The sequence below is a fragment of the Thamnophis elegans genome, chromosome 2, assembly GCF_009769535.1.
Source record: "Thamnophis elegans isolate rThaEle1 chromosome 2, rThaEle1.pri, whole genome shotgun sequence".
NCBI lineage: Eukaryota > Metazoa > Chordata > Lepidosauria > Squamata > Colubridae > Thamnophis > Thamnophis elegans.
The window spans coordinates 19,160,528-19,179,868 of NC_045542.1; the positions used below are offsets into that span (position 1 = coordinate 19,160,528).

General features: G+C 41.2%; 1 protein-coding gene across 4 annotated transcripts in view; it reads left to right on the forward strand.

Annotated features, from left to right (window-relative positions):
• The window catches only part of ARHGEF25 (Rho guanine nucleotide exchange factor 25), a 109,673-nt gene extending 96,003 nt beyond the window's left edge, over positions 1-13,670 (forward strand). For 2 of the 4 annotated variants that reach the window (XM_032211765.1, XM_032211761.1), the window contains exons 15-17: positions 4,843-5,063; positions 6,753-6,857; positions 13,232-13,670. In XM_032211765.1, coding sequence (XP_032067656.1) covers positions 4,843-5,063; positions 6,753-6,857; positions 13,232-13,342 — 437 coding nt within the window. In that variant the 3' untranslated portion in view covers positions 13,343-13,670. Of the gene's footprint in view, positions 1-4,842; positions 5,064-6,752; positions 6,869-13,231 lie in introns of all 4 variants that reach the window. The other 2 variants (XM_032211763.1, XM_032211764.1) reach the window with 2 other exon arrangements.
• Positions 13,671-19,341: the final 5,671 nt, after the last annotated feature.

Here is a 19,341-nt window from a genome sequence, read left to right on the forward strand (position 1 = left end):
ATCTATCTATTATCTATCTATCTATCTATCTATCTATCTATCTATCTATCTATCTATCTATCTATCTATCTTAGCTGAATACCCGTGCGCTATGAAACTATGTGATCGAGCTTGATAAATTGACACTTACAGCTTGAAAATTAATGAGTAGTTACCATCGACCTCTCCACTCCCCTTCTCTCCCTCAGCTTTGCCCCACAGAAGCCTCCCATATCCTATCCCCTTCTCTGTCTCAGCCTTGCCCCACAGAAACCTCCCCTATCCTATCCCCTTCTCTCCCTCAGCCTTGCCTCACAGAAGCCTCCCATATCCTATCCCCTTCTCTGTCTCGGCCCTGCCCCACAGAAACATCTCCTATCCCCTTCTCTCCCTCAGGCTCCTCTCCAAACTCCCAGCCAGCAGTCCGGATGAGTCACGCACTGGCCACGGCCACAGCCAAGTTTTCAGGTTGGGAGTGGAGTAGAACGTTTTAACTCCTCAGAGCGTGTTAATAAATAATATACGAAATACTAATGGTCTGATGGTCATTTCGAAAAATCCTTTGTTATCGAGCACCTAGAAGCCACGAGGAATATACGTGCCAAATTTCAAGTTTGTAGGCTTTACGGTTCTGGAGATTTTGTGATCCCTGTAGGCAGAAATTGGGCTTATTTCTCAGGGAGTCCTTCTAATAGGTAAGGAACCAGGGCAACAGTTCCATGTCAGCTTGCTTGCTGCCTGCATGCTGATTTTTGTACTCCTAGGAAGGTTTGTGTTATTCAAAGATGTGATTCCCACTTGTCAATTCGTCTATAATTTCCATTCTAATAAGATCAGGTCTTAATGAAAGTGAACACAGATGCAACAAACATGTCTCAGAAGGGGGTGCTTTGATTTGTGCAGATCAAACACAACACAAAACACATTTGAAGGAAGGGAGCTCCAGAATCCCAAGTGGAGGCCATTCTACTCGTAACACAGAACGTGAAGGCAAAACCTGCAAGTTTGCTTATGTTGCTTTTTCAATATTTCCAATTTTTTTTCACTGGAAATATTTACTTTAATTTTAAAATTTAGAAGTTGCCTGAGTCCACAAGACACTAGGCAACTAACAACTTTTAACAGTAAGAACAATGATAAAGAAGTAAAAATCATAGACATACTAACAATTCATAACCAGTGACAAATCCTACAAAGGCTTGATTCTATGCCTATTTCAAGGCCTGTGGAAACAGCCTGTTCTTCTTCCCCCCAAAATGTATATTTTTATAAATTGTTTATAAATCTTTCTGGTCATGTGATATAAACATTTTCAGTTGTTTATAAAAAAAATGGCCTTCTGAATAAATGAGAGGCAGACAGCACTTCCCTAAATATTACACTGACTAAAGCTTTAAGAAAAAGTGAGATGGGAATCAAGAAAATCTGGGGAAAAAATAATTTTAAAGGATAGCGCAGAAAATTAGAAACAACAGAGAAAATAGGCCCATAGAAAAAAGACTGATTTTTCCAGTTGCAACGTATGGCTGTGAAAGTTGGACTATAAGAAAGGCTGAGCACCAAAGAATTGAGGCCTTTGAACTGTAGTGCTGGAGAAGACTCCTGCAAGTCCCTTGGACTGCAAGGCGATCAAACCGGTCAGTCCTAGAGGAGATCACGCCTGACTGCTCTTTAGAAGGCCAGATCCTGAAGATGAAACTCAACTACTTTGGCCACCTAATGAGAAGGAAGGACTCACTGGAGAAGAGCCTAATGCTGGGAAAGATTGAGGGCAAAAGAAGAAAGGGATGACAGAGAATGAGGTGGCTGGATGGAGTCACCAAAGCAGTAGGCATGAGCTTAAATGGACTCCAGAGGATGGTAAGTACAGGAAGGCTTGGAGGAACATTGTCCATGGAGTTGTGATTCGTCGGACATGACTTCGCAACTAACAACAACAAGAAAAAAGAACATTGATAGCAATAGCACTTAGACTTATATACCACTTCACAATGATTTACAGCCCTCTCTAAGCAGTTTACAGAGTCAACCTATTGCCCCCAACAATCTGGGCCCTCGTTTAACCGACCTCAGAAGAAGGATGGAGGACTGAATCAACCTTGAGCCGGTGAGAATTGAACTTTGACTGTGGACAGAGTTAGCCTTCAATACTACATTCTAACTACTGCACCACCATGGCTGATTTTTGATTTAACAAAAAATAATTCCAGATCCTGGATGATGAACAAAGCTAGTTTAATTTTTTTTTAATGTGAGGACAAATGGATCTTATAAAACCAACATGAAAGATATGAGATTGTTATTGACTAAATGAGTAGTTAAATAAATGAAATATTTATAAATATTTTCAGGGAACAGAATAGGTTGAGGGGAAAAAAAGATTGAAGAGAATAAAAGAAAAACATTCAAATGCTGTTGAGATATAAAGGCTCACCATTATGAAAAAGAAATATTGCAGGTTAAATTTCAACTGAAATATACCATTAGGTTTTATCACATATCCATACATCTTTCTGTTGGTTTTTAATGGAACCTAAGGAACAAAAACCATGATATTCATACTATGTTTGATTTGAGGAGATCTGGCAGAGATATAGAACAACTTTTCTGAAGAATAAGCTGCTTTGAATGTCTTTAAACCAACTATATACAAGAGGTTTACATTTTTTTCAACAACTGCTTTAAATACACAGTAGTTGCAGAAGAGTTACATGGAGGACGGGTTATAATTATGGTTAAAAAAAAGGAACATCTGAAGACTATTATTTTAGGTAACCCATACTGGCCAAAAAGGGGGGGGGAATAGTAAAGTTTAAGAAGTATGCCAATATGGGCTTTTAATTATTAAATGTTATGAGATTGACAAATAAGAGAATCCCAATTTGAGGAAATGATAAACCATAGCTGCCTGTCTGTTTTATGTACCAAATCAGTGGATAAAAAAAATATATCTGTATTGAATTTGACAGACAAATTAGGAAGCCAAAAACCCTTTTGTATCACCAATGACAAGTCCCTCAGTGAATGGAGATGAAAAGGAGTGTTGCTTGAAAGAACTACAATACTGTACAGCATCAATTTGTACCATTTATTATAGATATAATGGGTCCCAGTACAAATCCTTACCTGGATTAGGATTAGGTTGACTAGCTATATCCTTGATCATTGTATCCTTGATTCAGAAGATCGGCTGAAGCTGAGGAAAAAGTAGGTTGTCTAGAGGAATCAATTTTTTAAAGAAACAGAAACTGGGGGGGGGGGGACTGTTATAAAGAGTAGCTGTCAACTGGATACTTGAGGAAAAAGAAATACTTGTGGTTTTGGTTGCTGCAGAACATGCAGAACCTAATTCAAAAGCAGAGGTATTAATAAAAGCTTTAGCTGATGCAGGAGAAGAAAAACATTATGCTCAACAATTTCTGCTGTTAAGAAAATAGAACACTATGCTGAAAAGGCAAACCAGCCAGCTATAGTTGTAGTTGAAAAAAATCAAAGCCATGTCTACAGAAAGTGGTAAAATGGTTTGAAAAAGGAAGAATTTGAAGAATCAAAAAAAAAAAAAAAGCATTGCATTTGCTCCAAAGGAAATTGTTTCTCTGGGAGATGTTAAGATGTCAAGAGCCAAGGTGGCGCAGTGGTTAAAATGCAGCACTGCAGGCTACTGCTAGATCAGCAGGTCAGCGGTTCAAATCTCACCGGCTCAGGGTTGACTCAGCCTTCCATCCTTCCGAGGTGGGTAAAATGAGGACCCAGATTGTTGGGGGCAATATGCTGACTCTCTGTAAACCGCTTAGAGAGGCCTGAAAGGCCTATGAAGCGGTATATAAGTCTACTGCTATTGCTATTGCTATTAACCAATGACATGAAATAAAAACTGAAATTGCTGCTAAGGTAGAAAAGAAAAGAAAGGATGACAGGATTCGAAGGAGACATAGGAGAACGCAATGCTGCTAACTTGGTTTTGAGAATAACTCTGGTTTGTAGATTGTCTGTTGTAGCTCATTCAACAAGGTATTGAAAGTGGTAGAACTCAGCAGTCCTATTTGGACAAACAGCTGACGGAGCTAAAGACACTTTCCATCTTGTCAGAGAAGAGGGAACTGGAGAAGAAAAAAGGGGATGAGGAAACCAAAATAAATCTGGGTAGATTTTTTAGAATTCTGTCATTTTGCATTGGGGGTAATGCAGAGATGGGTTGCTCCTGGTTCGGCCCTGTTTGACCAACCTGTAGTGGTGGGAGGCTCTGCCCACACGCCTAGACGCTTCTGTGCATGCAATGAAGCGTTGCGCACAAAAGAGAGAGCACGTGCATGAGTGAACCAGTACTAAAACCAATAAAAACGCACCACTGGGGCAATGACATTTTAAACTATACTGTATTTATCCCCAAAATTCCCTCATAAACCCAATCTCACTTAATGTTCCAGCAACAAGAAATCTATTTTTAAAATCTCTTAGAAATTTATCTTACTTAAAGATTTTATTTCATTTTATTTATCAAATTTCTATATCACCCATCTTTCTTAAGTGATTCTGAGCAGTTTACAAAATGATCATTCAAAAATGATGTTAAGATCAGGGTCTCCATCCTCTCCAGTAGTCACCTGAGTACATTAGTCATAGGAGGAATCAGTAGATGATGTTAGTCCACAGGTAAGCCTAATATGTGATGGCTAATTCAGACAGGTAAATCATCATGTAGTCCTTCTACTCAGTGAAGTTACCTCTTGGTTCAGAAAGGGTTTCTTGTTGTTCTTGGTGAATGCCATACAACTTCTCTTTTGGAAAGTACATTATTTTATGTTACCAGGTTGACCCCATTGATCAGCAAAGTCTGTTCCTATTGTATTTTTCCCCTCCCAGCACTTCAGTCGCCCATAGAGTACCAGCGCCGAGAAAGCAAAACCCACAGTCTAGGACGAACGGGGGCTCTGCACCATTCACTGACAGGTGGCTCTACCCGGCCCTCCTCCTCGACCTCCATGGACCAGAACAAGGGATCCAGCCTCCAGGCCCACAATGCCTCTCTGCCTTCCCTTTATCTTCCTGGTCCTACCCCACCTGAGCCCCTCCCCTCTATTGAGGTAAGGCAAGAAGATCATCAGTCAGGCTCTCACCTCAGATAGTATAGCAATTTGGTGTGTGTGTGTGTGTGTGTGTGTGTGTGTGTGTGTGTGGCTGACACAGATTTTCTACTTTGGAGAGAAAAGCTTAACATCCAATGCAGTCATTTCATTTAATTAAACAGTAGCTCTGAGCCTACTTAGAATTTGAATGCCTGAAATAACCATTATATAAAAACAGCAATTCATAATTAAGATAATTCTATCCTGTCTGTTGGTTGAAATATGTTGTGAACCAGTTGCCATAAAGACAAAATAGTTTCTTGCTCCATTCCTAATCAGTGCGGTTTTGTAAAATTTCCATTATTGATGGGGGGGGGGGGGGGGAGGAGATAGGAGAGGAGGTTACTGGCCATCTTTTAATAGAGCACTCAACAAATAGTGAGGAACTGGGCCCATTTACTTAATATATTGCTCTTTCCTAAATAAACTGTCCTAGAAATAATTATGCTGAAAGATACTATGTAAATATTAAAAAATAAATGCTAATACATTTGACTACCATATATCATTTTATGTTGAACAACTCAGTACAATCAAAGGACTCTTGAGTCCATGCCAAGACAACTGTATGTACAGCATATATATTATTATATATTAATATAATATATTATATTATTATGAATCATATCTGCTCTATCCAAATGCTGAAAGTTGGAGAAGATGGAATCACGGTCAAATGAAATGGAAATCAGGTTGAGGAAGACCTAGAATAGGACTTTTAAACTCTGTTCCAGCTCATCTAGGAGGAGATGATTTCTTTCTTTTGTTAAGAAGAGGTTATTCAGATGAACAGAATTGGTTTCCATGGTCTCCCAAGATGGGCAGTTAAGAAATAGGAAAAATTGTTGAGTGAATGAATGCGTGAGTGACTGACTGACTGAGTTAAATCCATGCTCCAAGCAACCCAATTTTTTTGCTTGGCCCATCCTTGAGGCAGAGATATCAGAAGAACTAGAACAGGGCAGGTGGGAAGGGAATATATTGTCTGCTATTGCTACTAAACAATTATTATTTAGTATCACTCACTGAACATACAAGGGAAAAATCTTTGCACACACATGCAGTTATATACAGCAAAGTTATGATTTACCCACCAGACTGTTAGGCAAGAGGGACTGAGAAAAGGTAATTTTAGTGGAGATTAATTAATGTAGAAAAACCAGATACATTTATTATGAGGCCATTAAGACAATGATTATTATGTGTTTTCTGATCATTGATCTTTTGGCTGCTGTTAGAGGAATGTGTTTTTCAACATTATTTGATTTTTTTATTTATTACATTTGTATGCATATTAAATCATGTACATATGTCATAAATAGGCATAAATAGAAGGGAAAGATTTGGGAGCTTATTTTTGTTAATCTGGGAAATCAGTTGATTCATTTGCTATATTAGATTAATGGAATCCACTCTTCTCATTTTGAGAGAGATCAAAATATGTGCTAAATTAATGATGACTTCAGTGAAGGTATGAATGCTACAATATGCCTTCAGCGTAGAAAACCATCATGTTGTTTTAAGGATAATTTCTTACATCCAATGCAAAATGGTGCACTCATCTCCATAATTCTCAGCTTCTGGTTTGCTTTTCTGTACTATGTTTCTCTTCAAATTTTCTCTCTTCATCCCACCTTTCACTTATAGCCATCTCACAGCCAAAGCTCTCCAGGGCCTGAATCCTCTCACATACCTTCTGAGCAACCTGATATGCAGCTCGCCAGTGCCCCTCAGCAAGAAACTGAGCAATTGGTGAGTTCTTGGTGAGTTCAGAATAATCACAACAGGTTAAGTTTCTACTTTTGCTGCAGCTTAAGTTTCTACTTGCACGCACGCACGCACGCACACATACAGTACGAACTCACTGGTCCTTGGCCTTTGGCATGTAACCAGGGTTCTGTCTTGGGAGAGGGTAATTGTAAAGAACCTTTCCCTTCCCCTTTTGAGAGCTTGGTAAGCACAATCACTGCAGACAGCAAAGATACACAATTGAATCAAATCTTAAATGCATTTCTCCCTTCAATATATTTCTCAGTTTCAGCATGTTGTTGATCACTACAATTTTCTCAACTAATATAAGCAGAGGGGTTATATAAATTAGTAATCAGATAACTACCAAAACTGTTTAAGTCTAGGAAGAGTTCCCAATGTGGAAAAGATAAAGGAAGGAGTAGCAGGCAAACAGGAGCAAAAAAAAAAAAAAATTAGCTATAGAATAGAAAAACCGTGGCATGTTATGTGCAATCACTCACACGTGTGTGCACACATACACACCTTTTGCTCACTTTGCCCAGTTTACATACAATGTTCTGCCTCGGGTGTTGTAGGCCTGCTCGGGGCATGCAGTTACTCCACGCTTAGGAATCTTTCAGATCGAATTTATTATCAGGCATTCTTTTTTTTTTTAAGTTTTTATTTTACACACATAAACACATCAACAAAAAGAAACACATGACTTAAGACAACATAGGAACAAGAAGTTCCATCATATATCATACAGCAGTTCTGTATCGGTTTCTTTGCAGTTAGTGTTTTCCCTTTCTATACCTTTCTATCTTACATTCATGGTCTCTTTATTCGTTATCCATTTTTATGTATAATTCTATATTTATTTATACTTAGCTATTTATAACCAAATATTGTTTATCTATAATGTGCTATATATTCTTACTATCATTTATTCTCTTACATACAATTCTAGATATACATTCACATGGTTATTCTTTTTCTTTGCCAATCTTATACTATTGTTATTCCATTTAAAAGATTATGGGGTACAGTTTGGATTGTATTGTTTACCATCCCAAGCGTCTGTTATGACACCACCTTATTTTCTCTTTCTTTTCTTTTCTCTCTCCCTTCCTTCTCTACTTCCTTCCTTCCACCTCTCCTTCCTCTTCTTTCTTCTCTTACCTCTCCCCTACTCTTACCCTCTCTCTTCCCCTTCCTGCCCTCTTTCTCTTTCTCTTTTTCTCCCTTCCTCCCTCCTCTCCTTCTCTTTCTCTCCATTCCACCCACCTTTCCTTATCTTTTTCTTCCCTTACCTCTCCTCCACTCTTCCTCTTCCTTTCCTACTATCTCTCCTCTTTCTCTCCCTTCCATCCTCCTCTCCTTTCCCTTCCTTCTTCCCTCCTTTCTCTACTTTCTTCCTCCTCTCCTTCCTTCTTCCCTCCCTTTCTTTTTCTATTGTTATAGGTGTCTCTTTCAAATCTCAATTTACGTTTTCTTGGGGATGGTATTTCCACAAACCCATATAATTTCATATCATTTCCTTTTTTCTCTTTCGTTCTATAGTCTATATGCCAGCTATCGTCCTGAATTGATTTCACCATTCTTAACCTTCTTATTTTATTAAACATCTGGGCTCTTTTCTTTTTTCTTTTTGGTGCATTCAGTCCATTCAAATTTATCGTGATAATTGTTGTTTCTTGATCCATCTTTAACTGGGGTTGGTTTTTTTACTTCTGGTTTGTATCTGACTTTTCCCTCTCGCGCGTTCCTTCTCTGCTCTCTCTCTTTCTTGCCTCTGTTCTTCTCTCCTGTTTCTTTCGTTATGTTCTAATGTTTCTTCCTCTTGACCTCCACTTTCCAATTCCTCCTTGCTTCCTTGTTCTATTTCCTTCTTGCGGTATTCTTCATAGAATTTCTGTGCATCTTCTATATTCTCCATCTTATATCTTTTTCCTTGCCAAGATACTAGAACCCCTTCAGGTACAAACCATCTATACATTATTCTGTTTTTATTTAATTGGTTTGTTAAGAATTGGTACTGCCTACGTTGTTCCCGAATTCTTTGTGGAATCTGTTTGAGCGTGATCAACTCTTTTCCCTGTAGTGTAATTGTCTCTTCTCTGATTTTTTTGTACACTTCATCTCTCGTTATTTTTTTTGCAAATCTTACATACACTTCTCTCGGGAGTCCATGTCTTCTGGCATAATTAGTATGCACCCTATAAGCTTCATCAATGTCTCCTCTCAATTCTTGTTCTTTATTTTTAAGAGATTCAGTGAGAATTTTAATCACTTTTCCTTTCACGTCTTCCTCCTTCTCTTCCGGTATGTTTTGGAATCTTAAGTAAAATGCAGCCCTTTCATTTTCAAGTCGGATTATTGATAGTTCTAACTCTTTATTAAGTTGTTTATATTCCAATTCCATTTTTCCCATCTTCTGATCTGATTGTTCTATTTTTTCTTCCATACACTGGATTTTCGATTCATTGATTGTTAAGGCCTTCTGTATCTTTTCAATTTTATCATCAGGCATTCTTATTAGCAAAATTTACAGTTCAATGTTAAGATACTTCTGACTTTCCATAATCTGTCCCATCATGTGATGTAAAAAGATGATGATTTCAATCCCATGCTGAGCGGAGATATAAAACACTACTATTCAAACTGACCAGCTACAAACTTTGCATGTGGGCAAAATGGCCCAGTGACCAATCATAAACAGAGATGTGATCACGTGTCATGGAACTACTTTCCCCATAAGGCAGTTATGCCTACATTTCCCATGAGGTCGTTTCTTAAAGGAGACAGTTCTTAATTCCTACACTAGCTATATACTGCTGGGGCAGCACATACAGAGATATCCCCTTTATCTTCTATTTTATAACCTAAAATATTGGTCTTGAGACAGTTGGTTTTTATCAATCTTGTAATGGAACACAGGTTTCAAGTTTCAAGTTTATTAGAATTTGTATGCCGCCCACTCCCATAGGGACTCTGTCATAAGTGTGAAAAAAAGCATAAGTCACTTTTTTTCAATAGAGTTCTAACTTTGAACAGTCACTAATTAAACGTTTGTTAGTCGAGGATTACCTGTATTCTTCCATTTACAAAACAAAACAGATTTATCTAGCTGTTCTTGAGCAGTTCTTGATCATGGAAGCTCATGTCATCACTCAGTACTTTTATCCATCAATTATACTTTGACCCTCTGATCTTTATATAGTCCATCCTAGGATGTTGTTGCACTTTCATGCATGCAAATGGTCTGTACATATTAAATTAGCCTGACTCGCCATAATAGAGTTCATTAAGCTCATTATCTTATGATTACCAGAAAAGGCTGTTTGTTGTCCACAAAAAGTTGTATTCTGAAGAAACATAGGTGCTCTCTGGTTTGTGGTTATGCCAGGAGAATGCAGATAAACCGAGAGGCTTGCACTTTCTGCAGAACTGAAATAGCATTCACCATTTCTGATTATCTGATTGAGGAAATGACTATTCTTATGGAATCATTTTTCTATGAATAATGATTAACCTACAGGGATTAAAAGATTAGATGATATGTAAAAACAATAGACAGTACCTGGGCCATTTCTTTTCTCTGCTACTCTGCCCCCTCCCCGGCTCTCTCTAAACACCAATAATGTTTCAAGACAACTAAATATGTAGGAATTGCTTCTCTGTGAACTATCAGGAGACTGGTTTGCTAACACTATTTTTAAAATATCAAAGCAACCATAATTTTCCTGATCAAAATGACACTAAAGCCTACCTCAGTGGGCAAGACATTGAAGTATTAAGCGGTATATACTGTATTTTTCGGAGTATAAGATGCACCAGAGTATAAGATGCACCAAGATTTTAAAGAGGCAAATGGAAAAAAAATTTTTTTTGCACTCTGCAGACCTGTCAAAAACAGTCCCCTTTTCGCAAAAAACAGGCCTGTTTTTTGTCAAAAAAAAGGGCATGCATAGCCTTTAGGAGGCTTCTAGAGTGCTCCTGGGGGCTGGGGGGCGAAAACGAGCAAAAAATTGCCCATTTTTCACTCATTTTTGCCCTCCTCAGCCCCCAGGAGCATTCTGGAAGCCTCCTAAAGGCTATACATGGCCGTTTTTGCAAAGGGGGTGGGGTTTTGGGAGGCCAAAAATGCTGTATTCAGTGTATAAGACGCACCGAAATTTTCACCCTCTTTTTGAGGGGAAAAAATACTGCATCTTATATTCCAAAAAATACAGCAAGTCTGTGCTATTGCTATTAATCTATCTCATCTGGTAGGAATGTTAGTTCTTAGGAATCTGTCCACTCATGGGTCTCCCACCAGGTAAAGCTCAGCTGCACACTTCTATCAATATAATTTGGTTCATTTGCCTGATTCCATTTCTCTTTTTTATGAAGTCAGATTATGATAAATAACATTTTTCACTAATGTATCACATGCCATAATATAATGACTAAGGACTTTGACACTCTGTCCCCCTTTCTTCCAACTTTTTCTTCTCAACTGCCCAGGCATGGGGAATACAAACAAATGGAATTTTTGTACACAGGTGCACTTTGTACAACATACATATGTATTAATTAGCAAGTAGAGAAGCTACTTCTATAAAATATATCCTCAATTTCTGGGCATTAAAACCACACCAGGTTTTCATGCAGTTTCTTTCCTCTCATTTACTTGTAATTTTCTTCAGTTGGGGTGGTGGTGGATGTAAAAATATGGCAGGGCATTTTATGTCATAGATTTTCTACAAGTTATTGTGTATATAAAAAATTCCTAGACACAGCTGTCTCATTTCATATACAGTCATCCCTTCTGGACAAAAGAACCAGAATCTGATGACACCTATTTTGACTAACAAATGTTATTAAAAAGTGTAAGCTTTTGTGAGCTGTAGCTCATTTCATCAGATCCATAGAGTGACCAGACTGATGTAGGATTAAATTGCAGTGAATTGGGTGAGGGAGAAAAGGAAGTAGAACAGTGATGGCTTAACCTTTTTGTTGGAACGTACCAAAGCACTCATGCACACATAATGCAATGCGCATGTGACACCCCCCACGTGCCCCACCCCATGCATGTGTGCATGACCCCTGTGAATGTGCATGTGCCCTTCCCCACCCCTTGTGCATGTGCGCACATCTCCCTCATGCACCCCGCCACCTGCGCATGCACGGCACAGACCCGAAAACCAGCTGGCCGGGGGGAGGCATGAGCTGTGCTGGGGTGACGACATCATGGAAGTAGAAGATGGGTTGGTTACGCAGATGCAGGTAACATAAGGAACAGCTTGCAAGTAGCTTATCGCTTAGGCATCTGATACCCATCATTTATCTCTATTATATATATGTAAAGTGAAATGGATACACTACCTATTATTATTATTATTTAAATATATTTTGTGCATTTTTTTGTCAGGGAAGTGATACCCAGTTGTTTCTTTATTTCACTTTTTGTTGAGGAACTGGAGCTTGCATGCATTGCTGCTATCTAATCATTATTATTCATACAATAATACTATGAGTGGTGTTAAAATACTTTTACTAAGGAACTACATACTGTAGCTGAGAGTGGAGTTCTCTTCCCTCAGTTTGATATTCTTGACCACTATATCATCTTTCAAGTTTGCAGAGGATTTATTGTGTTTAAGAGATTCAAGAGACTTCGGTTTTACTTGCAATGATGCCTACCATTGTCCCCTTGTCTTTTGGGCAATCAGTGTAGTAAATATTGAAGATGCTGCTGTTGATACATTTCATGCTCTGGGAAAGCTGCTGATAGAAAAGAGTAGGTCATTGCAAGTAGGATCACTATTGTCCATGTTATAATTAGCTGAAGAAAAATAAATCGTGAACCAATTAAACATATATATAGGTGAAATATTCTTAGACAACATATTTGCCTATAGCTGTAAAAGTAATTTAATTCTCATTTTAAAATAATAGTATCAAATCACATTTTGTGAGAATGGAAACAAATGGTGATATTTCACGTTCTAGAAATATGTTTTGGGGAGACAAAATATTGGATGGTCCTGAATCTGGACCACATATAATTTATACTGCTTCATAGTGCTTTACGGTCCTCTGTGGACAAATTACAATAACAGCCTATTACCCCAAAAAATCTGGGTCCTCATTTTACCGACCTCAGAAGAGTGGAAAGTCTGTGTCAACCTTGAGCCAGTCAGGATTGAGCTGCTGGCTGTAATGAAATTGTGCACAATGTATGCAGATTAGAGTTCAGCTTTCTTTAAGGAGAAATTTGGATTGCTTTGCTTTACAAATTATTATTTTTCTAAATATACTGAACTACTATAAATGAGCCTAGCAAATAGCAGTTATATCAGCCTTGGTCATATTTCTGTAGTTGACCATCTCTTTGTCCCTCCCATTAGATCCTGATTGAAGATGATGCCAGGCCGCTGCTCCCCGATCCCGAGGTCCCAGAAATTAATGTCCCTCAAGGCAGTGCCCAACTTGCCAAACTTGACGAGAATGAGCTGTGACCCTTGGATTGCAGGATGGTGGTCTCTGTCAGGCAGGCACTTCAGCTGGGGATATCTTAACACCCGCCTCACTCTCTCTGGCTTCTCTGGGGGAAAGAGAAACGTGGCAACACTGGGGTGGAAGGTTTTGCTGTCCTCTGATCCTGCTCAAAATGCCCAGACTTCACCCCCTTCCTCATATGGGTGCAGGACCCCATATTGGGATCAGAGCATAATGCTGAAGGCCCTTCCCTAGACCCCAGTATATGCATGCTGTGGGGCTCTAGGGGCTTTACGTGGGGGGCTCTTGGATGCGGGGTTTCGATTATGTGAAATGAGAATATTTTGTTCGTTGTAATAAAAGATTTTAATTAAAACGAACAAGGAAGTAAATTGCATCACACAAAATCTGCACAGACATCAGGAAAAGCTGATTTCCCCAGCTCATTTCCATAACATTTCTTCATAAGTAGCTTGTGGGGTATATGTCAAATTCTCTATTTTCTCCAATTCTTCATAACTGAACACTAAAGTGTTAGGCAGGGAGTCTTGAATTCTCATTGTACTAAGGTAATATTTTCTTCCCTTCCCACTTTCAAATTATACTTTAAACTATTCATGCATCTATTTAGCTCAATACAAGCTCTTTCGTCATTTAGATTACAGAATCCATCATCCTGGTCATTAGAGAAAACTATCACTGCATAGGAAATAGGAAGGTGTGAATGTAGCTATTACATTCTAAAAAAAATCGAGATCTTAGTTTGATTCTCAGGATTTATCAGCTATTAATCCATTTTAGCTGTCACTGGCACATCATTGCATCCCAGCTCAAGGGCTATCTACTGTATTAGTGTGCAAGATTTGTCAATTAACATCAGTATGGAGGGATCAAGGAAAACTTCCTATCTATAAATCCTGAATTAATAGGATTTAACTTAATACATGAGAGCAAAGGGTTGGGAAAGGGGATTTCTCCTGTCAAGCCCCTTTTAACAACAGTCTCCGAGATAATAAATGAAAGAAGCTTGGTTCTTTTACACTTCAAAGGCCACACAGCCTATTTTGACAGAGGCAGCTCGGCTTACAAGTTCATCCTGATAGTGGTCAGAAACATTCTTTATGAAACAAAGAAAAAGGTTATTTTCAATTAAGCAGTTTTTGCATTTGTTTCCTCTAAAATTTGCAAGTGAAAGGAGCATCAGCCATCCCATTCACCAGGTATTAAGTTCAAAAAGTGCCTCCTGTTAAAAACACATAAACATTTCTATCTAGGAAGATAAAAACTAGAAATTGTATTTCTCTAGGTCCTTCCGAAATGACCTAAAACTGAGTATAAAAAAAAACGGGAAACACTCGTAGAAAAATATATATAGCTCTGCCAACATTTAAACACAATAAATACATTAATACATTTTTTTTAAAAGGAGAAAAGCAAAATACTAGGCAAACAATAAGAGAATTCTCCCCACCCCCACCCAATACTTGTTACCCAAGCAATGCCCAGATGATACCTTCCATTGTCCAAAAAAGAAATAATGTAGGTCTACCAAACTTGCTTCAGAAGAAGGTTTAACCTCTGAGGCAATGCCCTTTTGCTGGCATACAGCTTGGATGGTACTGGAAACAGGTCATCCCTGGAGGTGGGGGCTTGACACTTGCTTAGCCCAACTTGCCACAACTGGGTTAGTTATTACTGCTGTATCCTTTTTTGGGGTGCCAACGCTCAGGCAAAAGAATACCAATGTATATTCATAATTTACTCACAAGGAGGTATCTCAAAGACTAGAGCAACTCATGCATCCATCTTGGTTAAAACACCAGCTGACACTTTTCTCAAAGATTCCACTGTGGGGCTAATTGTGTTAAAGACCCCATTGTGATGTAGCAGCGACAGCCTCATGGACACAAAGGTGATGGCTGGTTTCCGTGGCAATTAAGAGGAGGAACAGAGCCCCTCTGGAGTTTTCGGTCACAAAGGAACTGACAGCAGTAGTGTGTGCGCAAGATTATCTCAAGTAGAGCTGGAGGCAGCCTGAAAGGATCTATCTGTCCATTGGAGAACAAAATTGCATCTTCTCAGCTTCATTCCCTAGTAGACTGTTGTTGTCATAGCAATAGCAATAGCAGTAGACTTATATACCGCTTCATAGGGCTTTCAGCCCTCTCTAAGCGGTTTACAGAGAGTCAGCATATTGCCCCCAACAATCCGGGTCCTCATTTTACCCACCTCGGAAGGATGGAAGGCTGAGTCAACCCTGAGCCAGTGAGATTTGAACTGCTGAACTGCTGATCTAGCAGTAGCCTGCAGTGCTGCATTTAACCACTGCGCCACCTCGGCTCATGAAAAGATGAGTGTCTCAAGTCCTCTGTGGAAGGGAGAATCAGCTACAGTGGTGGGTTTCCATTTTTTTTTACTACTGGTTCGCTCGTGTGCGTGTGTATGATGCGTGTGTATGATGCTTCTGCATATGCGCAGAAATGTCTGGATGAGTGGGGGAAGCCTCCCAGCGCCACCACTACCGGTTTGCCTGATCCGGGCTGAACTGGGAGCAACCCACCTCTGATTAGCTACTAGTTTACTCTGCTTCCATATGGTTCTGAGCTGGGTGTGCATTTTTTAAGCTGAAATTCAGGTATGCACCAATAAAGGGGAATATTTGCAACCCGGGGTTGAAATGTAGACTCCTTGGTGCTCTCTGAGCTTGGTCGTGCACTGATGATGTCACCTAGTTTGGTTAATGAAACATCTACAAGAAAAGTGTTCCAATATCTCAGGGGTTGCTACAAAGAAGAGGGAGTCAAACTATTATCCAAAGCATCTGAGGGCAGAACAAGAAGCAATGGGTGGAAACTAATCAAGGAGAGAAGCAACTTAGAACTGAGAAGAAATTTCCTGACAGTTAGAACAATTAATCAGTGGAACAACTTCCCTCCAGAAGTTGTGAATGTCCCAACACTGGAAGTCTTTAAGAAGATGTTGGATAGCCATTTGTCTGAAATGGCATAGGGTTTCCTGCCTAGGCAGGGGGTTGGACTAGAAGACCTCCAAGGTCCCTTCCAACTCTGCTATTGTATTGTATTGTATTGCAAACCAAGCTCAGACAGCATTTTTTCTTTCTCTTTTAAGCACAATTTTGCTCTAGAGGTTTCCATGAAGACAAAGCACCAAGCCACATCAGCTTTCCCACCAGTCAAAGATGGACATTTTGAGTGAGTGAGTGTGTGTGTGTGGTAGTGGATGCATGCACAGAGGAACCCCAACACGAAAGAGCTATAAATTCCACAGTGTGAAATATGACAAAAGGATACACCATGAGGGTGTTCCACCTTTATTTCTGTATTTTCATTGAAAGATAAATTTACCTTCAACCTTTCATCACTTAATATCACAGAAGCAGCAAATGAGTTGGTAAAAATGTTCCTCAACATTTTTGTTACTAATTGCAGACACTGGAAATCAAAGGTTTGAGTGCTTCTACCTGAGGGCAGGGGAGGAGGGGAGGGAGACACTGCAGAGATGAAACTAGCATATCAACAAGAAGGCCATGTCTGAATTTTCAGTCATTATCATGAAGATGTGTATATTCATGTTCACAAGCATATGAGTCACAGCTTCACACTAGCTTATGGAGTCCTTTTCATTGCGATGTGCGAAGGAACATGTCTGCGGAGCTTCTCGCTCCGGCACTTTTACGGGAAAACACCAAAAGAAGGAGAAACTGCCCCCCGAAATCGAGCGAGAGAGAGACCAGGGCACGAGTGATTTCTTGGGGGGTTTGGTGCTGGCAGCGGACTAGAGAAATATTGCTCTCAAAGGCTGCCTTTTAAGAAAAACGCCGACGCTGTTTGGGGGCCGCCCGGAAGACGCCGCAGCCCAGCTGATCCGGAGAAGCATTTGAAGACGCCGCCCAGGTGCCGTTTGGAAGGCATTGCAGCCCAACTCGGTTGGAGACGTTGGGTAATACGTTTGGGGGTGCTTTTACGACCCGGCTGGCCTGAGAGAGCCTCGACTCTCCTCCATCTGCTGGCTGAGGGACTTCCCCCCCTCCCTCTGCTATCCTCTCTTCCACGTCTGCTTCTCTGGTCGCTGTGGCCGTTCTTGAAAACGCGAGTCTCCCTTTTTCGGCGGCTCAGGTAACTGGACTCCAACACCAAAGCAGCCAGGTTCCCACTGCAGCTTTTTCTCAGGCCGGTGAGGGAAGAGGCTCCTGTAGGAGAACGAGCTCCAGGGGGCCCGAAGAAGCAAACAGCTGGGTCGCCGTTTGGGCGGCCCTCGTATGATGCCTTTGGGTGGCATTTCTCAGCTTTTTCGGCATTTTCAGCTGCGTCTTCCCGACCTTGAGGACTGTGAGGAGTTCTTAGAATTGCACTGGACTATCCACCTTTTTTGCCCCAGGGAGAAGGTGATCAGCCTGGGACAGCACTGGGAGAGAATGGGAGGTCGTTTCCATCTGCTATTATTGCACCCCCCTTCCTCTCCCCTCGGCTTGGCCTCTCCTGTCAGTGCATTCTCTCCCCCACTGGGCCCCCGCCATTGCAGGGCCTTTTACTGCGTGAGACCTGACTCCTTCCTGAGAGTGGCTTTTGGACTTTTTGGATTGTACTTTCATCTGCCCTCTCATCTGCACTTCCATCTGCACCTTCATCTACCATGCCCATCGCTGCCTGATGCCACCTCGGACCTGCTGCCGCAGACAGCACCACTATTGGACGAGTGGAGGGCACTTAAGGCCCTCTCCCTCCCTCAACCACTCTGGACTTTCTTTTGGACTTTCCCAGAATTTGCACCTTTTAAGTAACTGCGCAATTTCCTTCTTTTCTTTTCCTTCTTTTTCTTTTTCTCTTTTTTCTTCCTTTGTATGGGATATGCATGGGATACGCATGTGATTGAGTGAATGGTTCCACTTTTATTGACTTATCTGCTGTATTTTGTGTTTTAATTATCGTGTGGAGACTGCTTGGGTGAGTGAATGAGTATGTGTGCTTCGGAGGACCTGCCGGGGAACGCGGGGGTCATCGGGGTGGCTGGGGGGACCAGGGACACAGGAGAGGGTCGGAGCATTATGGTCGTAACAGGGAGGGGCAGATATGGTGGGGACTTTAGGGCTGGCCATTACCGGGGAAGGAGGGTTCGCTACGTCACAGAGATCCCTCCTTCCGGCCCTATGAGTTCCACTCCGAGGCCAGATGGCGCGAGTAATCAGGACCCTGGTCTCAGGCTGTTGTCGCTAAATGCCAGATCTGTTGTTCACAAGGCTCCCCTCGTCCGGGACTTAATTTTAGACAAGAGGGCAGATCTGGCATGTATTACTGAAACCTGGCTGGGCACGGAGGGAGGAGTCCCCCTCGTAGAGATGTGCCCAGACGGATTTCAGGTGCTTCATCAGCCGAGAGCCCAGGGAAGGGGTGGCGGTGTGGCTATCGTTATCCGGGAGTCTTTAGCACCTCGTAGGATCCCTGCTCCGGAGCTTGTCGGGTGTGAGTCCCTGCTGGTGAAGTTGGACCTCAAGGGTCAAGTGGGTCTGCTGCTAACGTACCTGCCTCCCAACAGCGTTGCAGCAGCCCTCCCCTCGCTCCTCGAGTCAGTAGCCGAGCTAGCAATTGAGTTCCCCAGGCTTATGGTCCTGGGGGATTTCAATTTGCCTTCGCTCGGTGAACACTCTGATGGGGCGCAGGAGTTCATAGCTTCCATGACAGCCATGGGCTTGACCCAGGTAATTCGGGGCCCAACCCATTCAGCGGGTCACATGCTCGACCTCGTATTTCTCTCGGAGCAGTGGACTTGTGATCTTGGTCTGAGGGGTAATGAAATCATACCCCTGTCGTGGTCAGACCACTGCCTACTGAGGCTTGACTTCCGGAGGCCAAACCCCCACTGTAGGGAGGAGGAACCGACCAGGTGGTTCCGCCCCAGGCGACTGATGGACCCTCTGAGGTTCCAGACGGAGCTTGGGGTTATTCCTGATACTCTCGCCCACAGTTCGGCAGAGACTCTGGTTGCTGCCTGGCACTCGGCA